At 45.1% G+C, this 23,315-nt stretch overlaps 3 protein-coding genes across 4 annotated transcripts in view; 2 read left to right on the top strand and 1 right to left on the bottom strand.

Annotated features, from left to right (window-relative positions):
* elmo3 (engulfment and cell motility 3) overlaps positions 1-8,565 on the top strand; it is a 34,322-nt gene extending 25,757 nt beyond the window's left edge. Inside the window, exons 16-21 of the mRNA XM_088614096.1 lie at positions 2,506-2,669; positions 4,151-4,263; positions 4,975-5,079; positions 5,284-5,366; positions 5,563-5,643; positions 6,258-8,565. Of these exons, the coding sequence (XP_088470222.1) occupies positions 2,506-2,669; positions 4,151-4,263; positions 4,975-5,079; positions 5,284-5,366; positions 5,563-5,643; positions 6,258-6,470 (759 nt within the window). The 3' untranslated portion in view covers positions 6,471-8,565. The remainder of the gene's footprint in view (positions 1-2,505; positions 2,670-4,150; positions 4,264-4,974; positions 5,080-5,283; positions 5,367-5,562; positions 5,644-6,257) is intronic.
* A 915-nt stretch (positions 8,566-9,480) lies between these two features.
* On the bottom strand, positions 9,481-16,924 carry fbxl9 (F-box and leucine rich repeat protein 9). Of its 2 annotated transcripts, XM_088614097.1 has the most exons (8): positions 16,747-16,924; positions 16,562-16,592; positions 15,500-15,601; positions 14,035-15,021; positions 13,247-13,465; positions 12,788-13,003; positions 11,202-11,419; positions 9,481-10,434 (listed from the first exon to the last, which is right to left on the bottom strand). In XM_088614097.1, the coding sequence occupies exons 2-8, from the start codon at positions 16,586-16,588 to the stop codon at positions 10,266-10,268; spliced, it is 1,938 nt and encodes a 645-aa protein (XP_088470223.1). In that variant the 5' UTR covers positions 16,589-16,592; positions 16,747-16,924; the 3' UTR covers positions 9,481-10,265. The 2 variants fall into 2 exon arrangements, with proteins under 2 accessions (XP_088470223.1, XP_088470224.1); XM_088614098.1 differs by lacking the exon at positions 15,500-15,601.
* Positions 16,925-18,469: 1,545 nt separating this feature from the next.
* Positions 18,470-22,939, top strand: tmem208 (transmembrane protein 208). The gene is made up of 6 exons (XM_088613918.1): positions 18,470-18,661; positions 18,977-19,072; positions 19,303-19,362; positions 19,998-20,134; positions 20,569-20,653; positions 20,984-22,939. Exons 1-6 carry the CDS (start codon positions 18,656-18,658, stop codon positions 21,119-21,121), a joined length of 522 nt encoding a protein of 173 aa, XP_088470044.1. The 5' UTR covers positions 18,470-18,655; the 3' UTR covers positions 21,122-22,939.
* Positions 22,940-23,315: the final 376 nt, after the last annotated feature.

Here is a 23,315-nt window from a genome sequence, read left to right as displayed (position 1 = left end):
TAGTTTTAAAAATGCCTGTCTTTTTACAACAGCTGTTACAACAGTTGGTTTTAAATAGGTGATAGTAGTAGTTGGTAGCATCCTAAAATGAAAATTGACCATGCGGTTTTATTACACTGTTATATCTGGGTGACGTCTTTAAAAACAGAGAGGACTCACATGAAGGTCATGAAATTGGGACTGATTTGTGTAGTTCAAGGTTTTTTCCCGGAATTAACCGCTTGGTCCTGGGACGATCCCTGTTTTTAGTAACAGTACAAATACCAAAGGGGGAATGGGTAGAAGCAAAGAAATGAAAAGCATTTTGATCACCGAAATGTGCGGTTAGCGTTTTAAAAAGAGATGCGACTGACTGGCCCTGAGGGTTGGAGGTGAGGTTTCAGCGCGGGGTCGGCAGCTCATGAGCTTGGCCTGTGTTGTCCCTGTGCTCTAGGGATGCTGGCTGCTAGTTTTGCCTTGGGTGGGTGGGTGGGGAGGGTGGTCACAGACTCGATCTCCCGCACCTGTGGAAATTCCTCCTGCTCTCTCCGTCGCTGTATAAGAGCCCGAAGGAATATTCTGTTTTCTGCTGTTATTTCAGACATATTTTATCCAGTTTTATCCTTTGGAAATGCCCTTTCCGCCTCTCCCCCCCTCCAGTTCAGCAGGCAGCTAGAAGGTTAATATAAAATCTTTACTGCAAGATTTTGGATTTGTAATTCAGGATTTCGGCGAGTAGGATGGTTATTTCAGTGCTAGCTGAACCTCCCCCAGGAGTGGAGAGTTCAGGAGAAGGCTGCGGTTCTGAGAAGGGTTGTCTGCTCTTGGCTGAGGAGGTGTTGGGGTGCCGTGCCCAGATTAAGAGAATATATCTCCGGCTGACAGAGGAGGAGGCACCTCGAGGTGTGCCTGAGCGCTGTGTAAATAAAGACAGATGAAGGGCTGAGCAGCGGGAGGGCTGCGTTGGTGATGGGGGGCGGGTCAGCCTGCGGTTCGCGCTGCTGCAGTTGCCTAGGAGACCGGTGCGTGCTGTCCACACTGAATCGGGTCCCCCCCGTGGAAATGGGAGTCCCCCAGTGCCCAAGGTCACCTGAGGTCACAGAAGAGCTGGGCTGGTGGAAATGGGAGGGGTAAATGCTGGTTTTTAGAGCCCATCGTGACATTGTTGACTTCTGCATGATTTTGTTGAAGCAAAGGATGGGCCAAACCCTCATTTCTAAGCAGTTTCAGTCTCTCGCACAGGCACACACATTTCATGTAGCTGTCTGGCTTCTCCTGCAGTCTCTGCTGTAATTCCTGTTCCTGATCACTGAGGATTCTCCATGTGGGAAGGTAAACAAGACCAGGTGATGCTGGCTGTCCTGTGCAGTATCAGTGCCAGCTGTCTGGTTTATTTATGTTGAGCAGAAAACCCGTCGACCTTGACTCTATCCATGGTCCTGGAGAGGCCCAGTCCAGTTAGTCTTACAGGTTTCACTTAATCCTCTGTTATTTCCAAATTAGGAACACTTAGTTATTGATCAATTAAAGAAGCAACTATTTCAATGCAGGAAACGCTGGATCTTGAGGATATTGTTTTTGTTGCATGTGATCTGTGACTCTCGTATGTGAACAAATAACCTGATTAATTGAACGTGCTTAAATTGTTCCAGGCCTCTAGGTTTAATGGTATCCTGTAAAACCTCCTGGAACGGAGCTCTCCAAGACCAGGAAAGGAATCTCCTGCTTTTGAGGGAGTAAAATGGGAGACTCCAGTAGGATTTGTACAAGTCTGTGACTGCAACCGTCTCAGAGAGAATGCCTTTGTATAAATAACACAGTGAAATAACAGGGTTATTTTAAAAACAAAACATTGCACTCCTTCATCCCCATGCGCTCTTGCAGCTGTGCCAGTCTGGCCTCGCTGGCTGAAACAAGGTTTCGCTGGGCTATATCAATGGCACAGATTGACATGAACTGCCCTCCTTTTTTCCTCCACGGTTCAATAAAAAGAAGGGTGCTAAACAGGGGTGACAAGGTGGCACAGCAGTGCCTCGCAGTGCTGGGGTCCTGGGTTTAATTCCTGGGGTGCTGTGTGGAGTTTGCATGTTCCCCCCCGTGTTTTTGTGTGGGTTTAATCTAGGTGCCCCGATTTTCTCCCCCACATTCGCAAAACTGTGCTGTGGGTTAATTGGGTTCTGGGCAAACCGGCCCTGGTGGGAGTGTGCGCGTGTCTGCGTCTGCCTGCCCCGTGACGGGCTGGCGTCCCGTCCAGGGCGTTCCCCGCATTGCGCCTGTTGCTTGCCAGGTCCAGTTCCTGCTCTGGCCCCGACCCGACCCTGAACTGGGTAAAGTGGCCAGAAAGGGGGTGGGTAGAGGGTGTTGCACAGTTCGAGCAGACCGGCCACCGGATTTGTTCACTGCTGTTGTGCGGGGCCGTCCACAGAGAGGACAGCGGGACCTGAGGGTCGCCTGGCGCCCCCCCCCCCCCCCCCCCCTCTGCGCGTGGGACAGCCCTCTCAGGCCGAGCCCCTCTCGCCCCCGCAGGTGATGCAGGTGGTCCGGGAGCAGATCACGCGGACGCTGTCCAGCAAGCCCACCTCCCTGGAGCTCTTCAAGAACAAGGTGAACGCCCTCAACTACAGCGAGATCCTGAAGCTGCGGCAGACCGAGAGGCTGCACCAGGAGGAGACCCTCGCGCCCCCCGTGCTGTAAGTCGAGCGCCTGTCCCTGCTGTCCCTGTGGCACTGTGGGGGGGCATTCTTAGCCAATGGACCTGCGGCGATACCTCTTCTTATAGGTAGGAGGTCCGCGAGGGGATCTCTTTCAAACAGTTGATTTCCTTGAGAAAAGCAGTAACTGAGATTATAGAAAAAGAGAGAGCTTCTTATCTTGAAAGGGGAGTGAAAAACTAGGCACCTTATCTATAGACCTGGGGCAAGGTTCTGCAACGAGCACTGAACAGCTGCCTGAGCAATAAATGTAGACATGTAATATATTAGCACATAATATAGCATCTAGTAGCATTTAATATAATAAACATTTAGTGGAACAGCCGTAGGCAACAATGTTATCATTGCATTCCCATGCAGTTGTCGGATAACTATTGGCTCAGCCCCATTCTTGGCCTGGGGATGCCCTCATGTGGCGGACAGCAGGAATTTTGGGTTGGGAAATCAACTCGCTTTATGCCACAAGGGGCCGGAATTCCGATTGCAAAATTTAGAAAATTTAGGGGTGTTACTGGCTAGCCGGCTGTGACCGGGAGTCGGCTTGTGGTGGGGCCGGTGCTGGCGCAGTGCCTCTAGGGTTAGAGCCCAGGTGAATGGTGCAGGGCTTTCTTAGCTGCTGGTCAAACAGAGATGACAGTGGCTCATTCGCCACAGCAGAATCCAGGGAGAGGACCTGCCCTGGGACCTCATTGTGAGCCCATTGTGTCGAAAGGTGGAGTACTGGAGTGACTGTGAGCCGAGCTATGAAGACACAACTCGGGATTCCACACCAGGGTTATATAATAGAGTGAGAGAATTAGAGATTTTAAATTTGGAATGAAAAAAAACCAAAGGATTAAAATGTGAAATTCACACAGTCCTCTTGGGAAAGGAGGTCTAGAACTGTTAGCAGGGTGGCTTTAGAGACGCCCTCTTTTCTCTCTGCCTCTGTTAATGTTATCCAAATTGCATGTCTCACTCCTCTGGAGTTTGGGGTATCACGCGGGCATATTTGTGATGAAGCAGTCAGACTCTGCAGTGCGCGGACTGTGATGTCACTGCTGTCCGGCCCCTGCAGGTCCTCTTCCCAGCATGCTCCGCAAAAGGTCATACATGACGCAGCCAGCAGACAGCAGACAGCAGACAGCTTAGGGCATGTGTCGGTTTAGGTGAATTTTACTGATGGATGCAGATCTGCACATAGATCATGCTTTGAGGGAGGTGGAAAGGCTGCATGCCACATTTTGTCAAAATTTGGAGGGGAGTGGTTAATTCAAAATGGATACCATTATAAATGCACACAGTGCAGTAACGGAGCTCTCGCACTTTCTACTGCTTTATGATTGTAACTTTGATTGGGTTAGGTACTGATACCCAGGTATTGTCAATGCCTGTCTTAATCTCAGGCTTAAAAATGAAACGTTATTTTAACTGCGGGGTGGGTGAGGAGCAGAGAAGCCTGACTGGGTTTGTCCTGCCAGGGAGCTGAAGGAGCAGCTGAAGCCGGAGCTCCTGGAGCTGATCCGGCAGCAGCGCTTGAACCGGATGTGCCACGGCACGCTCTTCAGGAAGATCAGCAGCCGGCGGAGACAAGGCAAGAGCCGCCCATCTGGGGGCAGGAGGGGGTTGGGGGGTGTCGCATCACGCAGCCTGCTGGACGCAGGACACCACAGGCTAGAGCAAGCTGCCCCGAGCCAACATCTTATCTGTGCTTACCAAAATCATGCTACGCATCAGTATGATTCTGAGTCATGTGTGCCAGGAGAGCTTAAGAGAGGGATGTAATTGCAGCTTACCTACCACTAGTGGCCGCTATAAAACCACTAAAATGTTGTAAATAGGTGCACTAGAGGAGAAATCGATCATTGGCAAGGGGCTTAGGAATTGTACATTTTCAAATGGGTAAAATATAAACTGGGTTTAGTATGAAAAGGGCCATGCACGGTGCTGGCGAGTGTTTTTGAATACTCTTTGTTGTTTTGGCCCTGTAAGGGAGGAAATAAAGCCTCCTGGATTTATTTCATTTTGCCGTATTGGGTTGCAGACCTTGGGACGGCCCAGACAGGATACGGGCTTGGTATCACTGAGATTCATTGTCGAGAATCTGCTTCTCCTGACCTGCTTTTGCCTTCTGAATATTCAAGCCACCGACAAAGGCATAGAGATTGATGGACGTAACTCCCAGATTCGTGGAGATCTGAGGTGCCCCAGTCTGACAGCGGAGTGTGTGCATGGGAGAGGTGATTTGCGGGGAGCTGGCCGTCAGGTTCCACGCACCCTCACTCTGTGTGATGTGCTGTTGCAGACAAGCTGTGGTACTGCCGCCTGTCGCCCAATCACAAGGTGCTGCACTATGGCGATGTGGACGAGGAGACGGACGCCCCCCCCATTGAGACCCTACAGGAGAAGAGTGAGTAGACGGGCTGGGAGACCCACAGCTCCCGTTATTTGCTGCAACCTGGATTTTCAGCACACTAACCGGCCTCACATGGATAGAACAAGCAAGACTAGCTCTCTAGAGAGAGTGCCATCCCACTGAGCATTGTAACAGCGTTGACTGAGGGCCTGTACTGAGAACTTGGATTTCACTTTCCTGGTCCTTGTCTATCCCTAGTTCCTGTGGCTGACATCAAAGCACTACTGACAGGCAAAGACTGCCCTCATATGAAAGAGAAGAGCTCAGGAAAGCAGAACAAGGTGAGCTGGACCTATTAAGAAAGAATTAAGATGATAAATGACAGGAGGCCATTGTCTCATTCGGTTGCTAGTAGAGACCATGCTGTAGGAAAAGTGAAAAACCAAACAGTTTTCATTGGCTGAAGCTGGATCTGGAGGTTACAATTCGGTTAAACACTTCCGAAGTTTCAGTTGGCTATTTTTCCTGCTCTTCCAGGAAGTCTTGGACCTGGCTTTCAGCATCACCTATGATGTGGAGGAGTACACCCTGAATTTCATCGCCTCCTCCCGAACTGACGTGAGTTCTTACTCAGTTCCTCTTCTGGAGTGTAGATTTAGGGTCTCGTTTGTTCTGGTCGCCCAGGGAAAACCTGTGTAAAAACATTTTCAGTGGGGACCCCATGCAGAAGAGAAAGGGAAACATTTTAGTGGGGGAGCTTTTGGTCAGAGGTGGAACAATATAAAAACATCTCCCGTTCTGAGAAACTTAATTTAAGTGTCTCAGTGTGAGTCCTGTGTACTCCATAGTGTTGAGAATAGAAGGCTTGATCCAGACATGCAAAACTGCACTAAGAACTGATTGCAAATGATGTATTTTATGCCACCCACGCAGACCTGTCTCAACCTGAATGTGTTAGATAACTGTGAAAATTCATTGTAGCTTAACATTCACACCCTAGTCGGGAAGTGCGAACTGCTTGGGCATTTTACAAGCACACCGAAATGCAGATACTTTCAAAATGTTTGTATTAACAGTTCCCCTATAAATTAGGCCGCTAAGCGTGGCAGGATGCACTAGGGCGCCCCCCACGGGTTTCTGAAGCGCCGGGTCCGCTGCGCTCCGAGCCGGACGCGGTCAGGCGGTTTGTTTCACTGTGGCCGTGCGTGACGTGCTGTCTCCGCCCCGGACAGTTCTGCCTGTGGACGGACGGCCTGAACGTGCTGCTGGGCCGCGACATGACCAGCGAGTGCATGCGCAGCGAGCTGGAGATCCTGCTCTCCATGGAGATCAAACTGCGGCTGCTGGACCTGGAGAACATCCCCATCCCCGACGCCGCGCCCCCCGTCCCCAAGCCCCCCAGCAACTACAACTTCTGCTACGACTTCAGCCAGGCCGAGCAGTAGGGAGCTCGTGGGGAGGGGGAGGGGGCCGGGGGGGATCAGGAGGGTTGCCCGTCCTCGTTGAGCTGGTCTGGGATGTTCCGGCTGACGTTTGACATTAACGCTCTCTAACCTCGGGGATCGGTCCTGGATCAGTCCTGTCTTCTGGTAGGCTGCTGCGGCTCGGACACACCTGGCTGACGGCGTTGTGCTCTTCACAGCCCTTCGTGTGATGTGCCGTTGTTGTATCATTCTGTGCCGCTCCCTTACCCTTCAATGAGTGTAAGAATGCCTTACTGCGTTCCCTCCCCTCCTCTGGTCCTGGTTGGAACGATGGCTGACCTTCGGTACTGTACTGTGGGGGCTTTGATGGCGTTAAGTCAAAGAAACTGACTCCGATGGAAAAGGGAGCACTGCTGGTTTCCTTTGCTCAAGGCTGTCATCACCCTGCGATCCTCCAGGTTTCAAGGAAGATACGACTCATTAAGTTGTGGACTAACTGACACTTAAGAGACATGGTCCTATTAAAGAGGTACTGTATGGCCAACAACATGTAACCCCCCAGTTTTATGTGTACGAATATCTTAAATGGGCTACTCTATTCGATTTACTGTATGAATGTTTGATTTCCTACTGTTAGATCCAACCTATGTAATGTGTGCAATACAAGTTACTGCAGTCTAAGTGGAGGCAGAGGAACTCTACAGACTTCTCTAGCTTAAGTAGCTGCAAAAGAATAAAAACTACTAAACGATTTGCTAGGTTGCTGCCAAAAAAGCAGTGGACTTCCAATCAAAACTGTCTGCCTGAGTATTAACTACTACTGAATCTTCTGGCCGTGTCCTGCATGTACTGTACCTGCCATCAGTGTGTGACTAGCAGTGTTGTTCTGGGAGTATACCTCATGGTGGAAGTGGCCACGCTTTACAGGAAGTGATGTCATCCCACTCTTTGGTCTAGACAGGGCCGAACTCTGCCGACATGGTGGAGCTACCCACTGTCAGGGGTGGCGTTGTGTGTGCTCGGAGCCCCCGAGCAACCAGGATTCAGTCCTGGCAGGGGCAGGGAGAACTGAACTCGTCAAGCGTGAAGGCAGCCAGACTAACCCAGCTGCAGGAACAGTCGGGCTCGTATGCTGTCTTGTATTGTACCTCAGTGCAACATCAGCTTCAGAGCCGGGTCTGGGCATTTTTGTAAGGCAGCTCAGCAATATCTGAGTTCTACAAAAGCAGATTTTTGACCTGTGAATCTCTTGGTCACTATGAAGATGAGTTTGGGAGCTTCAGTCAGCCGTAGTGATATAAAGGGTTTATTTGCTACAGCTAGTTAAAAACTGTATCTCACCTTGAAAAACATTACTAATAATGGGGTAAAGAAAAAGGCCTCACACAGACCATTAGGTACTCTCTGACTCAGTTCAAGGGACCCTTGAAACATCCAATCCAAAACTGCCAAACAATGTAACATTTGTACTGTATGTGCCTGAGATAAAACTCTGATCAATTTCAGTGAAGTATTATTATTAATAACTTGTAGGTACTTCAATATTAATAATCATATTAGTAATTGGTACTTTGAATAGCCAAAACGGACCTTACATTATGGTCTACTAAGACTAAAAATGCAGTCAATACACTGTTTACCAGCAGGAAACTCAGTAAATGCCACATTAACAATGTTTCATGTAATGTGCCTAAATAGACACGGTAACAATTATATACTCTCAGACTAGTGCATCTTTTTCTGTTTTGGGGTATTGGTAAAAAAAGTCCATTGTTATTGTGTTTAAACATAAAAGATTTTCAACATTTTCAGGTTATTTAAAACGCAGGCATCCTTAGGCTTTAAATCGTGTTGCTGCTGAGCAACGATTTCGTGGTCAAAACCTCATCCAGACGACTTTCAGCAAACAGTGATCCCTCGGGCCGTTTCAGTACAAACTGGAGACCAGGGATAACGTCAGCCAAGTGAATTGTCCCTGCCCCTTTTGGAAAAAACTTCTTGATATTCCAGTGTTCGGTTATGACACTTGGGTTATAACGCCAGGATGAACTGTTGCTTTAAGGAGACAATTGAGTGAACTAGACCCTGCAAATAAAAGAGAAAATGTGCAATTTGATTCTGTGAATAATTGTATCTTGTTGGACAATGCTGTTTTGACTTGGATGGTGAAAATGATTTTCCTTGTGAACCTGAACAAAGCCTGTTGAACACAGCCCATGAATAAGTAGATCTTGGTTACTTACTGTGAGCATGGGCTCAAACTGGCAGCCCAGAAAAATGCTTTTTCTATTGCTATATTTTTGGGGGTTGGACATCATGGTGTCTTTCACTAGCCTTTGTGGATCCAATACTGTAATCACAACTAAGGGGTAACATGTGACTCATTGCAACTGTTTTGTAAAAGCACCTTAACTTCAAAAATTAAAATGGAGAAAAAGGTCCAGCATTGCATCTTGTTCGGATGCCTCAGAGAACAGTGTTAGTTCCTGGTTCCTGTGTTCTGCTTGGCATGACTGATCTTGTCAAGTTGAATGGGCTTGGAAAGATGAGCGATGGGTCGATAGTCTAGACACTGAGGAAACTTGAAGCTCTTTTCTCCTACATGGAGGCAACACTCTCTTTTGTTCCTGTGTGCACATGTCCTGGCCATTCGCTCCGTTTACAACTACAGTTCTCAGCACATGCAATTTCACTTTAACGTGTGAAGAACCACATCTTTTTGTAGCCAGTGTTTTTGAAACCGGGTCACCGGTTTGATTCGGGCAGCAAACAAAACACGAGGAAACGTTTTTTTATTGAAGTTCAAAGACTTGTTTATATACTGACTACGCCCAGATACAGATATAAAAAACAGTCCCACATCATTGTTACCCTTAACTTTTATTGACTCTTTTATAGGTCAATAGAAACGAGCAGAAGGCATTTGTCATATTGTAATGAACAGAGCCCCAGAAGGCTTTATTCACTGGAATTGCCTTTAGTCACTGAATGCTGGAGAATCACCAGGTACTGAAAGCTACTGTTTTTCAACTTTGTTTTGTTTTTTTTTTTACTTTTTTCAAAGCCTGGGATTCACATCTGCACAAGCAGGGCCTTTGCAATATCATTTGTGCAAAAGATGCATAAAGATTATAGAACCTTTAAACAGAAACATTTAACAATAAACCCGCGTTCTTGAAGTTCCATTTATTGCATTGTGCATTAATTATCAGAACCGACATGCTGGAATGTTTAATATTTTTCTTTGAAATGTCACACAACTCAAGGTCTACATCACGGTTTTCTCAGCCTTTTACATCCTGAGCCACACTTACAAAAACAGGAATAATATCTAAGCAGATTATTGTCGATATTATTAACAAATAACATTGTACAATGTTAAATCTCAGTTTCCCCATCCTGGCAGGAACTGATAACAGTGACACATGGAGCTCCTGCTAATACCTTCTGGTTTTGTTTTTATCCTGTCAAACTTGAAAAGGCCGAACTCCTGGTGCATGTTGTTCTCACATGTAAGCAGTGTTAGAGTGGGGTAACATGCACCACGACCCTTTAGTTACTACACGTAACTAATAAATACAACCAGTAATTTATTAAGATTTTGTATTTGTCGTGTGTGACAGTTCCAAACTTCTGTGCCACCTCTGTTAGTGTCTTGAGGCTGTGCCACAATGCAGTGGTCAAGACATGCAGGGGGAACAATCAACCTGCAATCATTCCGGTATGTGACTGTTGTCCTGGAGGGACCGCCAGTGTTCGTTTGTACCGTTACAGTTCGAGGTCCGGGTGCAGGCTCTGAGCTTGGCTCTGGCCTGATCACAGGGTGAAGCACAGGTCAGCCCCTCCCACAAACCTGCTGTGGACGTTCTCCAGGAAGGGCAGCTGCGCTTGGAGATGCTCCACTCCTGCCATGGTGATTTTCTTGCACATGGACACATCCAGCGTCCTCAGCCTCCTGCAGTGCCGGGCGAGTACGGTCAGGGACCTGGGGGTGTGAGCAGAGGTCATAGGTCATAGGGACACAAAGGTAGGAGACATAAAATCAACTCCCCTCGACTACTGCTTGCACCCCACTTTGTGTTTTTTAAATGGCCGATCTGAATCTGTGGATGTGACTCTCTTCTACTCTCCAGCAGCTCTTTAACTGTACAACTCACAACTGGGAACTCACTGAAGCTTAGCAGGTGTGAGCCTGGTCAGTAGCTGGATGGGAGACTCCTGGGAAAGCTAAGATTCCTGCTGGAAGAGGTGTCAGTGGGGCCAGTAAGGGGCACTCATCCTGTGGTCCATGTGGGTCCTAATGCCCCAGTATGGTGACGGGGACACTACACTGCAAAAAGGCGCCATCCTTCGGATGAGACATAAAACCGAGGTCCCGACTCTCTGTGGTCATTAAAAATCCCAGAGTGGCTCTTAAAAGAGTGTTACCCCTGTGTCCTGGCCATATTTCCGCCTGGCCTTTACCAATTATGGCCTCCTAATACTCCCCATCTCTGAACTGGCTTCATCACTCTGCTCTCCTCCACACTGCTAGCTGATGTGTGGGGTGCGTACTGGAGTACTATGCCTGCCATCACATCATCCGGGTTGTTATTATTATTATTATTCAGACCATTAGAACAACATTTTTTCCAGGCCACATGTGGAGTCTTCACTAGTGCTGCACGTAAAGTACATGAAGCAGAATCACAGCGACTAGCAGGGTCCTCCCTTCCTGAGACGTGACCCCACCGGTACCCCCCACTCTCTGACCTGTCGCTGAGGCCATCGCAGCAGGCCAGCTGCAGGTGCTGTAGCCTCTGGAGGTGGGGCGCGGCGCCGGCCAGGCCCTGATCGCTCAGCCCGGGGCAGTGGCTGAGGGAGAGGCTGGTGAGGCCACGGCAGTGCTGGGACACGGACAGCAAGCTCCGGTCGCTGATCTCGCTCAGCAGGGAGAGGGACAGCCTGCGCAGGTCCGGGAACTGCACCACCTGCAAACAGGACAGGCCAGTTTCTATCTTTCCTCTTTCAGCCCAAGAAGCATTACAGGGATGTATTTCCCTGTGCCCTGGTTTACCAATGCAATGTCCAATTTGAGACACTGCAACACCTGCAGAAGGTGTGTATATCTGGGAACCCCTGGGCCACAGCAACATCATGTCCTGTTCTCTTGTTCTTTTGGACAGAGCAAGAGGACGCCAGTGTCTAAAAATTGCAGATGGAGCCCTTGGCACAGCGAATGAAAGAAAGTGGGTGACCACGTTTAGCTCAAGTGATCACAATTAATAAATAGATTGCCTGTTGAAAAGCTCCTATGAAACACAAGCAGCAGGGCTGGTGTCCAGCCGGTATCCAGCCATCACTTGGATTTTGTTATCGGACTCTTTTGATCTTTCAGACGCAACAGCCTTCTTCCTGTTCGTTATGGTGTGAAATAACAAAAATCTCAACCTGCAGTACAAGCTTTACTACAGTAGAGCACATTTGTGGATAAACCTTATGACCATCAGGAAATTTACTTGTTAATAAAACCTGGGGGACAGGATATGACTCAATATCAACTTGGGTTTATTGTGAGTCTATTTAATTTAATTTTCAGGAATGAATCAGGTGTGTATTTAGGTTTATGGCTCTGTGTTTTAGCTTCAGATCAAAAAACGATTTCCTTCATGCATGCTCCAATATCATTGTAAACCCAGATACACAATATAAAATTATTGTATTTGTAACATATTACACGTAAGTCTCCAGGGCTTAACATCCAGCCACAGTGCATATTGGGCTATCTGGTATATGACCAAATGCATTTTTTATTAAGATTTTTAACTTTATTTGGCATTTCTTCTATGCCTTGTAGAGGATCAAAGTAGATCAGCGATTTTTTTTGTTGACTGATAATCCAACACGTTCCAGTGGTCACGGGCCAATCTAGCAAAAGTATATAATCCAGTATTTACAAAAAAAATTATCATTAAACTCATGCTGTACTAGATGTACTCCTCGTTTTATCCATAACTTTTAATACAGTAAATAATTCAAAACACAGAAAAATATATGAGTAACAATTTTCTAAAAGCACGCACAAACATACGCTAGTATGAAAAAAGTGATGGTGGTTTTTTGAAAATCTGGTGACCCCTATCCCTGTAGAGCAGGGGGGGGGAATGATCTACTGTAGCACTTTACCTAGCGACTGCTCCAGTATGGTGAAGACTCCCTCTGCCAATTTCTTTACCATCAGATTACCAGCGTGTCCATGTGGAGTCTCTTACACTTGGAGACTGACCGTTTTGCGTCAAAGTGATTCAAGTCTGTAGGGAAGCGTGACTGGGTGTTGTCATGGTAACCCCCTCCCTCACCTGGGTGATGCTGCTGTCGGTCAGCTTGCTGCAAGCGGACAGGTCCAGCTCCTGCAGGCCCCTCAGGGCCCGCAGCGAGGCCCCCTCTCTCTCGCCGAGCCGCCCCAGCTCCTCCGCCGTCACCAGCCGCGGCTTCTCCTCGAAGGCCGGTGGTTGCGGGGGGCTAAAGAAGCCCATGTTCCCAAAAGTGCGGCTGAATTTTGGCCCTTTGTCTGCCTGAAAATGAGAGACATGGTGGAAAGGAAAAGAAATGGACAAGCCTGTTTTTTTTAAAATAAGTCAAATTTGGGTTCTAAAAGCTACTACACAGCCCCAAAAACATACTCCCTGGTGTCTCGTGGAGCATTTTTTTTCCTTAGGCCAATATCTTTTAGGCCTCCTTCACACAGTCCCAGACCACAGTCGTTGTCCAGAATGTTTCTTGCGCCACTCCGTCACTTCTGTGCTTTCCACTCTTACCTCTCCTCTTTCGGGCTGACACTCCTCCGTGGGTTCGACCATTCCCAGCAGCCCCCAGTCCGTCACCTCCTTGCACCAGCCGAGCCGCAGGACCAGCAGGCCGGGCAGGAAGGTGGCGATGCCGCGCACGCTCAGGTCGGTGAGGTACAGACAGGACGTGAGGTCCAGTTCGCGCAGGCCAGGGCCCAGGAGCTGGGCCAGGGAGAACACGGCCGAGTCCTGGCAGAGAGGGCAAAGCAAACAACATCTCAAGAGACGTCCGCAACAAAAACAAGCCATGTGGCACAACAGGCTGAATTACTGTTCACGGTGGCAGGAAGCCATTATCTTTCACTAAAGAGAAACAAATGACTAACTGAGTCTCTCTTGTGAATGCTTTGTCGGTCCCAGTCCCTATAAAAAGATCAGCCTCTGCTGGTCTGTAGAAGTTCCTCCTAGTTTAAACGCTTAATATCTGATTAGTTTTACAAACTACAAACTTGGGTAATGGTGTGGAATTTTAAATGCTACAAAAATCATACTTTTCTTTCCTATATTAAAGCAGATTTTAATAGCTCACCTTTACAGAGCCTTTTACAATTGTTAGAGCTTCTACTGTAATGTGCTCAACGGCAAAATTAAATATGGCAAAGACTTGCCTTATGGAAAGTGCACCTTCATGGATTACACTGATTCCTCTCAAACAAGCCAAAAATAAAATAAATAAAAGTACTCAGAGAATGCGGAATGAGATGATGAACTGAGGAGCTGCTCAGTATGCAATAGAGGAGATCCCCAGCTGGATTTACCCTCATATAGGTGCAGCTCCTGAGGCTGAGGGACACCAGCTTTGCCTGAGCTTGTGGAGAAGAGAGCCCTTTAATCATCTCGATCCCAGTGATGTTACTACACCCGGAAAGGTCTAACGTCTGTAAGCCCTTCAGTTCCATCAGTTTGGACAAACCCTGATCCGTGATCCTCCAGGTTCTCCTGAGATAAAGGCTCCGGATGTCCTTCAGGCTGGACGCAATAGCCAGCACTGCCTTATCAGAGAGTTCGGTGCAGGAGCTGAGGTCCAGGGTTTTCAGGCCCGGCTGGTACTGGCACACTGCAGCTATAGCGGAGTCTGTCAGGTCTTTGCAGCCCGGCAGGCTCAGCTCCTCCAGACTGAGACCCTCCACCCGGACCAGGGACTTCAGGGCTTCTGGGGTGATGCCGGTGCGCCCCAGATTCAGGCTCCTCAAGGTGTGGGCCTGCTCTCCGAGGAACCGGAGCAGGTTCCGGAGGGAGAGGAGGGCTGAGGAGTCGCAGCCTGCGGGCGCCCCCCTGTAGGGGTCAAACTCGAAGGCAATATGGCAACCGGCCAGGCTGAGCCGGCAAAGCTGGGGGGCGCAGGCCGTCAGGCGGTTGAACGTCAGGTCAGAGAGGTAGCGCAGGTTGGACAGGTCCAGCTCCCCTAGCTTTCCTAGGGCCACACGCACCTCGCGCCTGCTCTCCTCCTTGGACAGGAAGGTGCCCGACATGAAGAGGCTGTCCAGCCCGCTGAGGTCCAGCGCCCGCAGTGCTGTCAGCTGGGGCACCAGAGCCATGAAAGAGGACTCTGTGATGCTGCCCCATGGCAGGGAGATACTCTCAAGGCGCGGGCCTAAGTGGAGGGCGACCTGCCTGAGAATGGTCTTGGAGAGGCCGGAGCTGTCCAGGTGGCTGATGGCCACCCCGCAGCAGGGCCGCCCGGCCAGGCCCCGGATCACGTCCAGGCAGGCAGAGGATGCTGGGAACTTGTAGGTCAGATTCTTCTGCAAGACAACATCAACAGGTGAAGAATCGTGAATGCTTTAATTCAGCATAAGAGCCGTTTCTCTTTTTTGGTGGACCCACTTTCTAAGGATTAACAATGAATAGTGTGAAGTGTAACTATGTCCCCAAAATATCTCTAGGCATTTCCTGGAAATACCAAAATATGAGAAGACACTGCTTTGATGAATTAGTGCAATAAAGCAGAGAGAATATGCAGGTAAGGAGGGGTATTTACTGGGCTCTCTGTCAAACAACTGAAAGATGGAAAGTGGTGTTCTCTCTGCAATTCAATATCAACAACACTTTCACAGATGATCTGGGGGAGATGAACCCAAATACTTTTTGTGACCTAAAACGAGCTCTTTTCTCCCGACCTATTAAACGGGGCATTGACATGATTCTAAAAACTAGCTAAAAAGTTGAAGAAAGCAGGGAACTCTTTTTTGCAGTGAAAGTGTACAATTGTTATGGGATTACCTGAAAGCGGTAGTCCTGACAAGCAATATACCAGTGGCGACAGACCAGGGACGCCTCTTTCCTGTCGGGCATTTGCAGGAAACTCAGAATGTAAGTAATAATCTGTTAAACAAACGATATCATGTCCAATCTGATCTATTTCAAAGTGGGATTAAACATTGAAAGACAGGAAGAGAGTGGTAAAGTGGCACTAGATAAACACATTTTCATTATGAATTTAGTTAGTTTTTACCGTGTCCATAGTATAAGCAGACTTTCCCCTAATTAGAGACACGTTTGGCCCAGTCATATGACTCCACCCCAAGGCACAATGACCATTAAAAGCGCGTTATATATTTAATCACCCCTATATATTCATTTCATATGTATACAGTAACAGATGTTTTTTTTTCTTTAAAATAAAACTGTGAAAAAACGATCTAGCTGAAGACACTAACAATAAGAGCAAAATAATGAATTAAAAGCTGTGCTGCACTGGAGTGCCCTCAACGTACTCCAAACATGCGCCAAACAAATGGGGGAGAAAGTGATATTTATTCTTATGCAGAATTAAGCTCAACTCACAGTATCTTAGAACATAAAACATATGAAATGACAGAAGGGCATTCAGCCCATCCAGCCCTTTGGCAGTCAGTAGTTAACTGAGCTGGGGATCTCTTCCAGCCAGTTCTTGAAAGACACCAGTGTATTGGCTCCAACATCCCAGCTCAGCAACATGTTCCATACACCCACAACCCTTTGGGTAAAGACGTGCCTCCTATTCTTGGTTTTAAATGAACTTCCACAGTTTTCATCTGTGCCCTCTGGTTTGTATTTCACTGTTCAATGTCATGTTCACAGTTTCATTATAAGTGAACTACCTACTGTATATAATGACACCTAACAATATTACTGATACTTTACTGTGCAACACATGTACTTTTCAGTGCGCAGGTTATTCTTCGTGCATTACTGCGTACTATGTAAATGTAAAATGGTAAAACTGCAAATGTCATACTACGGGTTAACTTGTTTTGTACACATGCGCAAGTACGTGTTACATAATACTACACAATGTCTTACCTCAACAGGTAACTGGGGCACCTCCATAACTGAATAGAAAATGAAAAACAAAAAAGGTCCAGACAAACGCTTTAAATAATAATAATAAAATTATATTCGTAATATTAGTACGGATCTTTATAATACATATATATTTAAAAAGCACACGTTTGTTTAGCCAACCAAAAAAATTCAAACACTTCCCTATAACAGCACATCTTCTCCAGGCGCAGCTGGGTACTTCATTCGGACCGCAATCAAAGACACGACACCTGTGACTTTGACACCCCAAACCGACAGTTAATCACCAGTGTCTACAGTAACAACTGAAATGGTAAGATCTCCTGACTGTCACATTCTATGACGCAACGGTGGGAGAACTGTAACTGGGAATGCTAGGAATTGTAGTTTATCTTCCACGGACCTTTAGTGAACTACACCCTGATGACATACACAGGGCCTATTGAGTAAACCCGTTAGGAAGTAGACTTTCGTGGAGTAAAGTTAATAGTTACTATCGGAGAGAACTTGTGCTCTAAAACACTCCTGTAAAGGCAGATAGCGTGCACCTAACTACATTTAGTTTAGTTTCCTTTTCTGACACGCCCTCCTGAGACTTTATCTTGTTTTATACAGCCATTTACACTCGGTGGCGCAAATAGCTCAGATAGATAAGACCAAATCTCTCAAATCACAACTCTCTCTGTTCGAATCTTATCTGGTGTTATTTGTGTGTCCTTTTATATTCTTATCCTAAATTTCACGGGAATGCCATTTTTTATTTAGTTTATTTAAAAAATGCAGCTCCGCTTTTTGCAGTTTGCAATCGATTTATGTTTTGGACATATTAATTATAAAGGTCACAATGCGTGTGTGAATATTGTTGTGAGCGTGTATTTTTTTCCCCGTAGGCATATAAATGCAGCATAAAGTTTGATAAAACATTGCAAAGACACAGTTTTGTCTAAATATGTGTAGACTACATCACTGTACTTCATATATATGTATCTTCTTTTAAAAGTACGCAGATTTCTGTTTTTTATAAATAGCTAAGTTTTTCATCGAAATACTTACGTAACGCAATTGCGTTGTTGATACAGACATGTTTTACGCTGCGCAGTTATATTTAACCAAAGACATTATCAATTAATTTGTGTTTGCTTTACACCAAGTCATATTTCCATTGCACAAATGATTTGAAATGCATTAAATTAAAAAGTAATCGGACTCGATGCGAGCAGTTGAGCGCACTGATCCTGCTCAACAGCACCCCCTGTCGGAAGAACGGCGCTGTTCGAGGAAATCCGTTCGCCCGAGAGACCTCTGGACACCAGGGGGTTCCCGAAAATCCTGAACTAGGCTGTTGTAAAAACTTAATTGCCTATATTTACGTGGCTATGTTTTCCTCCCATTTTATTATTTTATGAGTTTGGAGGAAACCAATAACAATTTTTGCCTACTGTCATGATGTTTCAGAGGTAATTCATAGTTGGATTACGCTTCTCATTAACGAATACTGTAGGAATATGAGGTTTGCTCTGCATTGAAAAGTAAAAAAAAGGCATTGAAATACTCGTTATGTTTTGGCTGGCAGGAGCCGAAGCATAGCGTATCTTTAAGTGTATTTGAGCTCATGTTCATTTGGAAACTCGCACTCCCACCCAACTCCACACTCTGACCCCAGTGTAAAGGACGGGACTCGCGGGGAAATAAATATGTACAATTGTGATGCCAAACGCAAACTACGGTACACCAACAGCCTGAATTGTTTAGGCACACTGCAGTAGTACAATATTTTTCATTTCCAGGCTAGAAGAAACCTTAGTGTTAATATACCATGACCAATTGGCCACTGTATAGAACATGTGCATTTTACATCTATAGAGGACGCTTCTGTAGAACTTGTACAGCCAGAACTTCTTTCTGATGACGTTTGAGGTGTGCGCCGGAAGTGTTGTCAGCTAATGCTGATGTGTTAAATTTAAGGAAAGCTTAAGTTTCTGTTATATCGGTTACATTTCAAACTGTTTGTTTTTTTTAATTGTGGAATTTGATGTCAGCAAGTCGGCAATATTTACAAGCCGGTGTTATAAGAGGGGTTGGATCACTTAGAAGATGGCGGTACGTTGTGATCACATTTGGAATAAGCAGAATATTCTCGGATTTCAGGTTTTACAATGCTTACGTTCAACTGAAGTTAACATGAGTCATTTGATTAGTGTAAGAGGGTGAATGAGTACGCCTTTATTTTATTTTCTGGAGTTCAGAGGGACCATTTTTGTAAAAGAATAATTTTAAATAGAGCTTAATTTCTCTGATCGTGAAACTGTTTTCATACAGAGGGTATTTAGTTAAAAAATGTAAGAAAATGTACCCACTGAAAGGCTAACGGAAGTGTCGAGATCCGCATAACAATCAAATTCTCTCTGATTGCAGCCTAAGGGTAAGGTTGCCACAAAAGGCAAAAAGCAGATCTACGAAGACAATGCGGCCACACTGAAGTTCTATACGCGGGTCATTTTAGGAGCCAATGTAAGTAACCACCCGTTCAGTGACCCCACCCGCTAATGCCTTCCTTACAATAATAAAATACAGTATCTTATTTACTTTGTAGCATTTGGATGTTTAAACAATTGTTTTAAGAAAGTCAAATATGGTATAACAAATGAAAAGATTGTTAATAACGTCGTTTAGCACTGCATTTGGATTATGCTTCTCATAACCTAACGGGAAACTCGCTTCTTGTTTTTTTTTTTTTGCAGGCGATATTTGCTGCTGTGAACCTCTTACTTTTTTCTAGTTCTGCATCATTTTGGACATGGGTAAGATAGCATTTTTACACACATAATTCTTTACAGCGCAGTTAAACAAATGTAGCTAATACTTATCAGTGTTTTGGTATTTCTTGAAAGTTGTTTCTAAATAAAGTTGTATTACTATTATAATATTTGTACCTTGTCCTTTAATTGAACAAGGAATTTAGTACTATTAAAGAGTCAGTCTCTACATACTGAAAAAGTAATTGCAAAACCACTGAACTAGCTGGTGTAGCTGGGGTTCTGGCAATCTTTTGAGGATATTGCATCTAACAGTTTGCAGACTGGAAATGCTTTGTGCGTTTTTATTATCTTTATTTAAAATGCTTCCATTACCCCCTCATCTCTTCCTGTATAGATTTAAAAAAACTCTGCTAGATAGCTTGGCTGTGGGACTTTTAACAAGTGATTCTGGTAGAATTCTAGAGCAGCTCAGTTTTAAGTTGACAGGCACATCTGTCAGGGTAACAAGTACTGGTGACTGAACTGGGGGCACTGGTGTGGAGTACTGGTTTGGAGATGTAACTAGAAGGTTTGGGGCTCATCCCTTGGCACTGCACTCAGATGATTCCAGCCCAGCTGTGTAAATGAACACAAACTGGGTCTGCTTGGTCTAATAATAGCTCACCTCTGTGTGGTAGGCCTTGCTGGTGTTTGCGCTGATGGTGTATGGAGCCAGCTATCGGTCCATGTCTGCGATGGCGAAACCCACGTTCTCCGAGGACGGCAGCCTTCTGGATGGGGGAATAGACCTCAACATGGAGCAGGGAATGGCAGAGTGAGTTTTCAGTCTGCAGTGGGGTAGGTGAGCAGGAGCTGCTCTGTAAAAACACATTTCCGTCCCTGGTGAATATTTTTCTGTGTCTGTAGACGTATGTAGGTATTCCCTTTGCATATTGTAGGTTTTTGCTCAGCTAACTGTAGTTAATTGTTTTTAAGAAACAGTTTTTTTCCCCTTTTATATGGGATAAATGGAGAATTCTGGCTAGCAAACAGAATCGGTTTTTAAATGGATGATCTTTAAAGGTTCTGTACTTAAAGTTTTGTTAGCAGATGTAATGGAAACTGTATTGAAAGATATTTGTGGCCAATTAAAGTAACATTTTCTGAAGAAGGGATATATTTATGAAGTCTGAGATTTGAATTTTAGAGTATACTTCTGTATTGACAGTCTTTTATGGGGCTTGACTGTTGGATTGTGTTACTTTTCAGGCACCTGAAGGATGTGATTTTACTAACAGCCATTGTGCAGGTCCTCAGCACAATATCTATGTACTTCTGGTACCTTTGGCTCTTGGTAAGTTGATTTCTTTTAGATAACTATATTTTTGTCTTTTGTCTTTTAATGTAGTTATCATGGTTATGAGATTTGAATGGACAAATCTTGCAAAACATAGAATGTGCAGAAGCAAGATGTAGGAGTTTCCTAGAGGTTTTATCTCTCATGTGTGAGAGCCTCAAAATCAGTTCTTGATTGTTTTTGCAAATTCAAATCTGAAAATGTGGCCCATATTCCGTGACGGGCCCCTGTTCTTTTCAAGAAAAGTGCTTCACAATGATGCGTGCCCTGCTGGTGTAAAATGGCAGCTTGGTGTCTTATTTTGCTTCTCTCCCTGTGCTGTGGCAGGCCCCAGGGAGAGCCCTCTATCTCCTGTGGGTGAACTTCCTGGGACCCTGGTTTTCGGCTGAGTCCCCAGCTGCCAACGAGGAGGTGAACGAGAAGAAGCAGAGAAGACAGGAGCGACGACAAATGAAAAGATTCTAACTCCGAGTTACTGGTTTTTATAAATAGCATATATACACAAGGCATACAGAAGTGAGAGTCTATCCATTTTAAATTATTCAGAAAGATTTTTTTTGGGAGGGGGGGGGGGCGTAGAGCTTACAGAAATAAAGATCTTACTGGTGTACACTTGACAAGACAAGAAGGATTTGTTTTAAGGCATTTGTCCATGCCTGTGGAGACAGTGCTGGATACCCATGGGGATCAAAAGGAAAGGAGGAAATAAATGCTCTGAATGCACATATTAATTCATCTGAGCAGTACAGGGACATCAGTTACACGGTGATACTGGTATTTCTACTATGTCTTATGCAACAACTATACACAGGAGCACTGTTTCACCCATTCATTAGCAGAAAGCTGCACCCCAGGGCCAGTTCCAGAACACTGGGGCTGCTAGTCTGGACTCAACCCTGGAGGGGATGCCCTCCTTCATATGGCACCCATACATGCTGGCACACTGCGGCAGTTTAGAGATGCTGCCCAGGATTACACTGCTGGTATTGTATAAATTAACTCATATCACACTGCCATGCCGAGCCTGAAGACCGTTACCCCACGACTATAATGATTTTAATAATACTGACCGTCGCATCAGTACAGGGTGAGTCAAAATGCTGTCGGCAACTTTGACAGTTTATTCCAAATTAATTACAATGGTTACTGTGACAAGGTTTCAAACGAAAGCATAAATATCAAAGTTTCTAATGGTTACCTTACAATCCTTCGCCATCTGTGGAGGAGAAAATGAAACTTTAGTAAAATAATTGGCATTTATACTTGTTGACATCATTTTGACTAGCCCTGTATTATTGGAGTTGATGTTTCTTGGATGACTGAATGGATTCAGCCAAACGGATTGGAATCTGATTTTGAGGTTCAAAAAGGCGCATTAAGGTGCCCTTTTAGTTATGTTAGCATAATTTGTGTCTGGGACACCATGCTGTAATTATCAGGGCTTTAAAATTGTGGAATCTGTGGAGCTGCACTGTTTTGCTTTAAGTAATACTGTCATGCTTTTAAGTAATGGTCTTAGTATAACTTTATTGGTTTGAAACCAGAAAAATGTTTTTTTCTTCACATGATTTGTTCATTTCTGCTGTTCACATTGTTACTATACATTAAATAGCTACTGTCTTACTAAGCAGTGCCTTTGATATCCTACAAACTCAAAGTGGTTGAAATTTAAATCTGTTAAATAATAGAAAGTTTGAAAAGCTTCCTGGTGAAACTGTTAAATGATTAGTGCTATTTTAATTTTAATTTTTAATTTTTGGTTTATATACACAGTTGCATGTGTTACACTCTTCAGTCAAAACCACATGCCTGTTAGTGCTCACAAAAAATGGACAAACATGTTGACAGATGCATTTTGCACCTTCTTGGATATAATTCATGGTGGTCATTAGGGTGCATTAATGGACTCATATATGGTGCTTAAATCCAAATATTAAAGGCAATTTAACAGGTTCTTGCAGACCAAATGATTGTGCCCCTGTAGCGGTTCTCAATTTTACTTTTTTTTAATGAATCATTGCCTCCATCCCATATTTCCTTAAAGAAATGCTTGCCTATTGCATTCATCTGTCAGGAATCAGTATTGGGTCATATTTTATAGCGCTATTGTTCACAGCTTGCAAAATACATATGCGAGGTCTGTACCTTTTTCTGCAGATTGCAGAACACGGGGAAAAGCATGATTCGCGGAGCCGTCTCGGCACGGCGTGATAAAGTGTAATGTCTTAATGTAAATAGAAAAAAAAAAGCTGTTTCAATAAAAAGACAATTATCTGCTCGGTTCGTGCTGTCATTAGACTGAATTGATCGTATCCTGCAATTCTACAATATTGGATTGCAGTCTGTGTTTTTGTTGTGCTGAAAGTTTTTGTGTGATTTAAATTGGGTAACAACACTTATGCTGAAAATAGGCACTAGTTTATACTAGTACTAAAAATAGTACTAAAAAAACATGTTCAATTTGTGCTATGAATTTAATGCCGGAAATGTTAGATCTTTAGGAGAGGGTTGTTTTTTTCTGTACCTTTCATAGAAAACGTTGCACTGCAAGAGGTCTGTTGCTTTCAACATTTAGAAAATGTCACTCAGAAACGTAGCGTAGCCTTAGGTTTCCAAGCATATGGCAACTTAAAAAGAAAGTACAACGTTACCATGTCTG

Source organism: Lepisosteus platostomus, chromosome 20, assembly GCF_059453375.1.
Source record: "Lepisosteus platostomus isolate fLepPlt1 chromosome 20, fLepPlt1.hap1, whole genome shotgun sequence".
NCBI classification, from domain to species: domain Eukaryota; kingdom Metazoa; phylum Chordata; class Actinopteri; order Semionotiformes; family Lepisosteidae; genus Lepisosteus; species Lepisosteus platostomus.
The sequence above is the reverse complement of the archived record's forward strand: the minus strand, read 5'-3'. Positions and strand labels throughout refer to the sequence as shown.

Coding starts and splice junctions, on each gene's coding strand:
- fbxl9 (XM_088614097.1), bottom strand. CDS start 16,588: ATGGAGGTGCCCCAGTTACCTGTTGAG. Junction 15,602..16,561: donor TGCCCCAGTTACCTGTTGAG/GTAAGACATTGT, acceptor TTTGTTTAACAG/ATTATTACTTACATTCTGAG. Junction 10,435..11,201: donor TGCGATGGCCTCAGCGACAG/GTCAGAGAGTGG, acceptor TCACACCCCCAG/GTCCCTGACCGTACTCGCCC.
- tmem208 (XM_088613918.1), top strand. Junction 19,363..19,997: donor CTGCATCATTTTGGACATGG/GTAAGATAGCAT, acceptor TCTGTGTGGTAG/GCCTTGCTGGTGTTTGCGCT. Junction 20,135..20,568: donor ATGGAGCAGGGAATGGCAGA/GTGAGTTTTCAG, acceptor GTTACTTTTCAG/GCACCTGAAGGATGTGATTT.